Consider the following 10,029-nt stretch of genomic DNA (forward strand, 5'->3'; position numbering starts at 1 on the left):
AAAGCTCACTGTATCCCTTTTCCTTAGTACTGTTATAATTTGATATTCTCTTTTTAAAACTGACTGCAATAGGAAGGCATGTGATTAGCAGTCATAGAGATAACAATAAGAAATGAGAAATTTAATTCTGTTTTAGTTCAGGTCAGCCATATGAATGCCTTTCTTTTCCTTATTTAAGGTTCTCTTAGAAGCACAAGATATGGCAGTGAGAGACCACAATGTGGAATTCAGATCCAATTTATATATAGGTAAGATCTTTAATATTCTTAGCTTTGGAAAATGGCTTCCAACAGTGATGCCAAATTCTTCATCTAATAACAATCTTTGATATCTAAATACTTTGGACTGTGTTTGCTAGTGAAAATTGCTGGTAATAGCTTATTCTTCAGCCTTCAGCATGCTAATGTTAGTCAGTTGTAAATGGTCCTAACTTTACTGCTTTATTGTTACCTGTTCCGTAATGAGACTGAGATCATGAAACCTATTGCTGATAATTATTAAATAATGGATATCAAGATGATATATAGAGTGGTCCGTTAATCATAATGAAACTATGGAAGAATGTAACTGATTTTTTAAAAAATGAATTCTTTGTCAACCCAAAGGAGATATATAAAGGATCACAGGTGGACTTAAAAAAATCTTTATTTATAATGTGCCAAGCCAGGTGCCTAATCCCTAAAGGTATCCTATAAGTTAGTCTTCCATTTACCAGAATGGAAAATCTGTTGAACTCTAAAAGCCAAGGGGGCCTTCGAAGGCTCAGATGACCCAGATGTGTTGGTTCCCCTTTGTTATTACATCCTGAAGCATTACCTCAGCTTTGTATGCTTGTTCCACATCACATTAAATTAATGTGTGGGAATATGTTTTGGGAAGCCTGGTACACTGTACAAATGTAAGGGATTTTTTGGTAGCATACCTTCATACTGCTCCTTTTTTAGAAAGAGATCAATGGTTATTATAAAGCTCTCCCCCCGCTCCCCTAACACCACAGTAAAGTAGAGCAGTGGCTGGAGTTACTGCAGCAATTACTGCTAACCTCAGCAGTTTTGTAATCAAACAGAGATGTTGATGTCAAAGCAAAATTTTCTCAATCTGCCAAACCTGCATATGAGAAGGACTGTTTTACCTAAAGCTATTTTAAACTCAAAATATGGGAACTGCTGCTCTCCAAATGGAGGGTAAAAGGCTGAATCATTCTGGGGGAAGTTAGCTGTGCCTTATAGTTTTTCAAAAATTAGAATTTTAAAAAAACATCTAAATTGCACTTTGTCATATAACCTCTGCTCTACTGGAGATATTTATTCTGATTTAGTTAGTACCTTACCTCATCTCACCTGGAATTGATGCTGGCAACCACACCTACTTCTGAAATTCAAATAAGTTATGATTTTCAACTGAAATATCTTATTTTAAAGCTGAATCTTGTATAACTAATTACATTCTTATACAGAGGAGAATCAAATGGCAACTCAGAAGATGCAGTCCACAGTAATTAATCATAAGCATTTTCTTCTGGGAGCAGCATGAATAAATAATGCTGGAAGGACCCAGAATCATTGGAAGAGATGAAATAAAGAGCAAGACTGTTTGCTTAAAACCTCTTGGTGACCTTTCCTGCTCCATGACTGAATATGAAATCAAATTTATTTAATTTTGTTCAACTTTATAGGAATATTGGCTTCTTAGCTGATAGGCAACATTTCATAATGGAAATCAGATGCAAGTGAAATGGAATTTGTGTTAAATATGTTTCAACAGTTGTAGTACTGTTGAGAGAGAGGGTGAGGAGCTTAATCCTGTCTTCCCAAATGAAGGAGCAAAGTCCAATGTTGCCTTTAAGCAAAAATCAACTTAACCAGTCCCATGTGAATGGTCCTTTAATGCATTGGTCTCTTCAGGCACATTTCTGCTGAAAAACCTCTGCCCTTCCTACACCTTCCTTTCATGTAGTTCTGGGTCAAAATCTCTTTTCTTAAGTAGGGCTAATAACTTTGGATTTGTCTTATGATTTTAAAAACTCATTTGCTAAGTATTTTGTTGCCTAATTCCATTATGAAGGAAAAAGAGATGAGTACCCACAGGAAGATGAAGTATCTGACCACAACACATCAGGCATTTTATCTCTGTATTTGCTAAACTTCCCTGATAAGAATCGTCTGAGGTTCTTATTAAAGATACAGATTCCCAGGCCTCACCACAGACTTACTGAATCTGAAACCCCAGGGGAGAAGCCTGGGTAAGTTCTATTCATTCTTACCTATAAAATCTGGGAAATGGATTTATCTTCTTACAGTCTTTGAAAAGGCCTAGACATTTTATTCCATAGACTTCTTTTAGAGCTTTGAAAGACTAGTTACTTGTTGGCTACTGTTTCGGCTCAGCAATAGGTCTTTCAGTCCCCTGAAATAAGTAAGTACTGGCATTTTAAGGGACTTGCTTTTTTGGTAGCATATGTTCTCATTATGTGGTAATTCCCTCAAATGCTTGTCATCAGTCTAAAGCTAATACCTGGTATTGCATGACCACAGACTTTGAAAGTTCATTTCCTTTTCAGACTTAAAATGATGACTAATGACACTGTGAACAGGCCTTAACAAGTGGACATGGACTAATAAAATGTCACTGCTTCATGATTCATGACATCTATAGTAGTTCACTTCAGGGAAAGTGAATGACTGACTTTGTAAATCAGTTTTCTGGGCTAAGAATGATGAAGGAGGAAGGGGGAGAGTTTCTAAAGTTAAGTCAAGATTCGTATTTACCTAAATACAAGTACTAGGAAATATTGACAATATTTTAAATATGGTACCTGCTGGGCATTATCTTTAGAAGAGCATTATCTTGGGCATTATCTTTAGAAGGTCGTTTCCACTTTTGAGATGTCTTTATGTTTTTTCTTTCATTCAAAAAGTATTTGAGTGCCTTCAGTGAGTATACCACACACACAGTTAGGTGATGGTATATCTTTTATAGCAATTTAAAACATTTAGCACAAGTAGTTTTGTTCTTTGACAGTAATAGCCCTTTGGAAGAATACATAAATTGTTCTCCCTAGTTGGAACAAAACCATGTACACTATTAGTATTGTATGTACTTGGAAAACTTTGAAATTTATTTTAGAATTTAAGCAAATTTACCAGAAACATCTGTATTGAAAAAATGATATTAATTAGCAGAAGATGTATTTCAAAATCATTTCTGTTCCTTATGGGGCATGAACTTTGGGGACAGTACAAGAGGAGTGTAAGTTTTGTTGAGGAAGTAACTTTTACAGGTGAAACATGAACACGTACACAAGGTAGTGTATGGTTTGGGACCAAAAAGAGTAACAGGTAAATGGTATTGTTGGAATAGAGAAGAGGAGGTCAGTATAGTTTAAAATAGTCATGGAGATTTTCTAGACAATTTTAGCTTTTGAAGATACGCTTTTGGGGATCTGAAGGAGTGTCCAAGAGGAAAAATTTTCAAAGTGAGGTAACCACTTAAGCAAAGGCACATAGGTTGGGATGAGCAGTAAGTGTGTGGTACAGTGAGTAGAACAGTGCAGAGGAAGTAGAGGCTTGCCTTAGAGGAGATGAAATTGAAAAGGTGAACATGGCCTAGATTTCAGAGGGCTGAACATGGCAAGCTGTGGCATTTGGTTAAAACAGTATTGACGAGGAACCACAGGAAGTTTTTGGGTAAGAGATTTATGTTATTAAGGCAGTGTTTTAAGACTATTAACTCTAAGCATTGGTTTTGAAATTGTGCTCTGAGGCCTCCAGGGGTGGGGCCTGGGACAAGCAGAAAGGCTTCTTGGTCACTGCTGTATCCTTAGAGCCCAGGATGGCGCTTCACACCCAGCAGGAACTTGGAATTTCTATATGTTGGGTGAATGAATGGCAGCAGTTTTGGATCTACTCTCACCCGTGTTTCATTCTTAACAGATTCACGTGAAAGTAGGCATCTACGTATTGTTTCATTTAATTGAAATGGTTCCGTACTAAAGCAGTTTGAAACGACTCCACGCTTCCAATTCAGGGGCCACGGGTTCGATCCCTGGTCAGGGAACTAAGATCCTGCGTGCTGTGTGGTGCGGCCAAAAAAAAAAAAAAAAACAATTCGGAATTTATACTCTAAGCCCTGATTTCATTCAGATGTCCGAGTGGCTGTGTTGGGTATTCCCATTCCAGAGTGTTAAAGAACCCTGGTGTTTCAGAAGAATTAATGTTTTTGTTTTGACATAAAAAAGGGATGGCATTATTTGCATAAAGGTAAGCAGATGATATTTTATGGATTAAGGAGGAAATCATAACTGGCATTTAGCAGGTATTGAGTGTCTTCTCTTCTGTATTTTGGGAGAGATGGAAGGAAAATGGTAGTTAACATAGACCCTCATAGGGTTGATCATTGTGTTTTGATAGATTATGTAGTCCTGCACAGTTAGCTAATTTTGATACTTCCTTCACTGGAGTAGTATTCCTTATTCTCAGGGTATTTGGAAACTGGTGCTCAAGTTGGGTAGAGTAGCAGTTTTGGATAAAATTAGCTACCATGTTTGTAAAATCTTTTTAGAAGTTTCTACACTCTTCCCAATGTCACTGTTTTTGTTTGTAGGATTCCTCCTGACAAGTGGATTCAGGGCACCTGGTAGTACTGTATTATAAAGTGATTTGTGTAATGCTGCTTTTTCTTTGGAAAAATTAATTTTTTTTTAAATTGAGGTATAATTGATGTATAACATTATATTACTTTCAGGTGTACAACTGAATGGTTCAGTATTGCAAAGTGATTACAAGTCTTAGTTAACATCTGTCACCATACATAGTTACAGAATTTTTTTTCTTGTGATGAGAACTTTTAAGATCTATTGTCTTAACAACTTTTAAATATGCAATATGGTATTATTGACTATAGTCACCATGCTGTACATTACATCCCCATGGCTTATTTATTTTATCACTGGAAGTTTGTACCTTTTGACTCCCTTCACCCATTTCAGCCACCTGCCCCCCACCCCCATCTTTGGAAATTCTTAAATTCATTTCTTTAGTGCCAGTAGATGAAGTTGATAAAAGGGTGGTAGTTCTCTCCTTATCTCACTGAGACCCTAGGCAGTTTTCTTAATCACTTTCATCCTTAGCTTTCTCTTTGGCAAAGCTAGGGTGCTTCTGCTGAAACCATTTCATGAGAGGTTTGTAGTTAGAGGGTTGTGGAGCACATACTTTGATATGGTCCCTGCAATATAAAGTTCTGTCACAGTAAAAGAATGGTGAGTATTGAAGTGAATTAATTTGCTACATATGCTATAGATTTTGCCTTTTTAAAAGGCTTATTAAATTAACTAAAAACGTAAGACTAAGTAAATTCAGAAGGTGGTAGAAGGTAATTACTACCCTGATTTACTGTGGGTGAACAGGTGAACAGATTTCTTCTTGTGCTGTTTAAGAGGTTTCTTCAAATTTTGCAGGGTCAAACTTTGACATGTTGAATGGGAGAGGGGAGATGAGGGGACAGATGTGATACAGGAGTTCCTAAACCTGGCTGTGAATCAGAATTGCTTGGGGTGTGGGGGAGTGTTGTTTGCTCAGGATTTAATTTTCAAAGCCCACTCCAAATATAGAGTATCTAGAGATGGGATCTCAGCATCAGCATTTTAAATATGTTCCCTAAGTTAGTTTGATGTAGTAGCCTGAGGACAGCATTTGGGAATCATTGGTTCCAAAGGAACAGTTAGAATATAATACAGTTAGAATAAAATCAGAACGTCATCCCTCAGCCTCCAGGGCTCTGTGTAATCTTGCCTTCATTTCTGATCTCGTCCCCTTGTTTGTATCACTCTTTCCCTTGCTTACTATGCTTCAGCAGGTTCTGTTCCTGAACCAAGCCAAGCATGTTCCTACCATTGGGCCTTTGCACGTGCTGTTCCCTCTTCTTGGAACACCTTGCCCCTAGATATTTGCATGAATGATTCATTCTGGTCTTGGATCAAATGTCTCTTCCTCAAGGATGCCTCTTGACACCCTCCAGTCTCAAGTTGCCTCCCAGCACCCAATCAGTCTCTGTCACATCACTGTTTTCTTTATTCGTAGCACTTGTCACTAACTAAAATGATCATGTTTATTTTCTCTCTTTCTCCTCTAGAGTGTGCACTGCACAGAGCCAGGGCCCTTGCTATTCTTGTTCACTCCTATTTCTGCAGCACCTGGAGTAGAGCCTGGTCCTTAGTAAGGAAGGGCTCAGGAGATACTTGTCTTGAGACAAACCTGCTGTAGCCAGCCTGTGAGCTCATGTAGTCTTAGAATCCAGTTGAGGAAAGGGCAGAAATTGCTCAGCTGATCAAGCTGTAATCTTGTGGATACAGTTGTTTCCTATAATTTTCTTTTTCTTCTCTGTCTAGCTCAGTCCACCTCAGGGCGAGGCCAGTACCTGAAACGCATCCGATACCACGGCAGAGGTCGCTTTGGGATTATGGAGAAGGTTTTTTGCCATTATTTTGTGAAGTTGGTGGAAGGCCCTCCACCTCCACCTGAGGCACCAAAGACAGCAGTCGCCCACGCCAAAGAGTATATCCAGGAGCTTCGCAACCGGACCATCATTCACACTCTATGATGGGGGTATTAAGACTCCACAGTGTATATATTTTACCATTCATTTCCTAAAACCAACAAAAATTAAAGACAGATGCTTTTTATGATTTGTCATTGAATTATTGTAATATGAAGTACAACTGCTAGTTTTACATGAATATTTATAAAGCTCTGCCCATCTCTCTTGAGCCTCTGGGTATATTTTATGTATTTGCAACTAAGAAGGAGACATCAGCTTTAAACATAGTGACAGACTATGTAATTCAGAAGGCTTTTTTGAGTGATGTTTGAAGGCAATGTTAGCTTTCTAGCTTGTGCCCTGCAGGTGGTACTTTTGATACTGGACTTGAGTAGAAAGTTACAGGATAAGAAAACTTGTCCTTACTATTTCACTTGATTTTTCTCCTGGAACTGGGGGAGGGGGTGGTGGACGGGAGCATCCCTGCACATTGTTTCAGTGCAGTATTTTAGGGCATTCTGTAGTTCAGTTTTTCCTTTCACTGTTGGCGTAGGCCAGTGGATGAGGGATTATATTTTCCTTTACTGATTTAGCAGTAACTTGAAATTACAGGAGTTTATTAGATATATTAATCTAAAACTCCAAAAACCATTTAACTTAGAAAGTTTTATTTTACTTAAATAATGACTATTTTATGTCTCCTACCAACAATGCTTTCTATTGCTTGGTTGTCTTGTTTAGGATTGATTCATTTTTCAGAGTGCATTCAAATTAATGGAGAGAGGAATTGAACCAGTCTCAGGCTTGCATTATAAAATAATTGATATTTTTAGGACATTCCACCTGAAAGCGGAAGAATACACTTTCTTTTCAAGTGCACATGGAACATTCTCCAGAATAGATCACATCTTGGGTCACAAATCAAGCCTTGGAAAGTTTAAGAAAATTGAAATTGTATCAAGCATCTTTTCTGACCACAACACTGTGAGATTAGAAATCAGGTACAGGAAAAAAAAAAGTAAAAAACACAAATACATGGAGGCTAAACGGTGCTGCTAAATAACTAAGAGATCACTGAAGAAATCAAAGAGGAAATCAAAAAATACCTAGAAACAAATGACAACAAAAACACGACGATCCAAAACCTATGGGACACAGCAAAAGCAGTTCTAAGAGGGAAGTTCATAGCAATTCAAGCTCACCTCAAGAAACAAGAAAGATCTCAAATAAACAATATAACCTTACACCTAAAGCAACTAGAAAAAGAAGAACAAAGAAAACCCAAAGTTAGTAGGAGGAAAGAAATCATAAAGATCAGAGCAGAAATAAATGAAACAGAAACAGAAAACAGTAGCAAAGATCAATACAACTAAAAGCTGGTTCTTTGAGAAGATAAACAAAATGAATAAACCTTTAGCCAGACTCATCAAGAAAAAAAGGGAGAGGATGCAAATCAATAGAATTAGAAATGAAAAAGGAGAAGTTACAACAGACGCCACAGAAATACAAAGCATCCTAAGAGACTCTACTACAAGCAACTCTATGCCAATAAAATGGACAACCTGGAAGAAATGGACAAATTTTTGGAAAAGTACAACCTTCCAAGATTGAGTAAGGAAGAATTAGAAAATATAAACAGGCCAATCACAGGTGATGAAATTGAAACTTCAATTAAAAATCTTCCAAGAAACAGAAGTCCAGGACCAGATGGCTTCACAGGCGAATTCTATCAAACATTTAGAGAAGACTTAACACCTGTCCTTCTCAAACTCTTCCAAAAATTTGCAGAGGGAGGAACACTCCCAAACTTGTTTTACAAGGCCATCATCACCCTGATGCCCAAACCAGACAAAGATATCACAAAAAAGAAAATTATAGACCAATATCACGAACATAGATGCAAAAATCCTCAACAAAATACTAGCAAACAGAATCCAACAACACATTAAAAGGATCATACACCATGATCAAGTGGGATTTATCCCAGGGATGCAAGGATCCTTCAGTATATGCAAAACAATCAATGTGATACACCATATTAACAAATTAAAGGATAAAAACCATGTGATCATCTCAATTGATGCAGAAAAAGCTTTTGACAAAATTCAACACCCACTTATAAAAGTCTCCAGAAAGTGGGCATAGAGGGAACCTAGCTCAACATAATAAAAGCCATATATGACAAACCCACAGCAAACATCATTCTCAATGGTGAAAAACTGAAAGCATTTCCTCTAAGATCAGGAACAAGACAAGGATGTCCACTCTTGCCACTATTATTCAACATAGTATTGGAAGTCCTAGCCACAGCAGTCAGAGAAGAAAAAGAAATAAAAGGAATACAAATTGGAGAAGAAGTAGTAAAACTGTCACTGTTTGCCCATGACATACTATACATAGAAAATCCTAAAGATGCCACCAGAAAACTACTAGAACTAATCAGTGAATTGGTAAGGTTGCAGGACACAAAATTAATGCACAGGACTTCCCTGGTGGCACAGTGGTTAAGAATCAGCCTGCCAGTGTAGGGGACACAGGTTTGAGCCCTGGTCCGGGAAGATCCCATAGTCCGTGGAGCAACTAAGCCCATGCACCACAACTACTGAGCCTGTGCTCTAGATTCTGTGAGCCACAACTGTTGAGCCCGCGTGCCACAACTACAGAAGCTCGTGTGCCTGGAGCCTGTGCTCTGCAACAAGAGAAGCCACCGCAATGAGAAGCCCGCACACTGCAACGAAGAGTAGCCCCTGCTCACTGCAACTAGAGAAAGCCCACGCGCAGCAATGAAGACCCAGCGCAGCCAAAAATAAATAAAATAATGATAATAAATAAATAATAAATAAAAATAAGGCAGTAGGTGGCACTCACTTCCCTCTTGTTAGCAGAAAATTGTTAAGAGTGTTCGGCAGTACCTGATTCTCGTTGATGCACATGTTTTCATTGACAAGAGGCACTCTGTCCACAGCCCTAGTCCGGGGTTTCTCAAACGTTTGTATGTAGAGGAAGAACTTGGGGTGCTTGCTTATTAGTGCAGACTTCTGGGTTTCGCCCAAGAGGTTCTGATTCACTAGAAATCTGTTTTAAACAAGCACTTCCAGGTGATTCTGTTGTAGGGGACTGTACTTTGAGAATATCCCTCTGGTCAAATGAAGAATGTAGCTTTAGTGCCATGTTTTAAGATGGCATTAATTATAGCTACTATTTACTGGGACCTCATTATTTGACATGTTCCATGCTATATTTTACAAATAACTGTCTCAGGGTCACACAGTTTGTGAATATTGGAGCTATGATTTAAACTCTAGGTTTAAGTACCTGGTTCTGCATACCTAGTGAATATACAGGTATTTTCTGGGCCTCTGCAGTTACCTTAATGTGTGGGTAAAAAGGCAAAGAGCTCAGTGGAGTAAGCCACTGAGGTTTAGGGCAGATCCTGGGTCCTAAGCTATTATAGCATGGAATCATGGAAATAACACTGGAGTGGTGGAAAGGGAA

The 10,029-nt window shown here is 38.2% G+C and overlaps 1 protein-coding gene across 6 annotated transcripts in view; it reads left to right on the forward strand.

Annotated features, from left to right (window-relative positions):
• The window catches only part of MRPL22 (mitochondrial ribosomal protein L22), a 36,326-nt gene extending 29,647 nt beyond the window's left edge, over positions 1 to 6,679 (forward strand). For all 6 annotated transcript variants that reach the window (XM_082651942.1, XM_082651939.1, XM_082651937.1 and 3 more), the window contains 2 exons: positions 179 to 248; positions 6,386 to 6,679. In XM_082651942.1, coding sequence (XP_082508068.1) covers positions 179 to 248; positions 6,386 to 6,597 — 282 coding nt within the window. In that variant the 3' untranslated portion in view covers positions 6,598 to 6,679. The remainder of the gene's footprint in view (positions 1 to 178; positions 249 to 6,385) is intronic.
• Positions 6,680 to 10,029: the final 3,350 nt, after the last annotated feature.

The sequence above is a fragment of the Grampus griseus genome (genome assembly GCF_964374135.1).
Source record: "Grampus griseus genome assembly, chromosome: 3".
In the NCBI taxonomy this organism is placed as follows: Eukaryota; Metazoa; Chordata; class Mammalia; order Artiodactyla; family Delphinidae; genus Grampus; species Grampus griseus.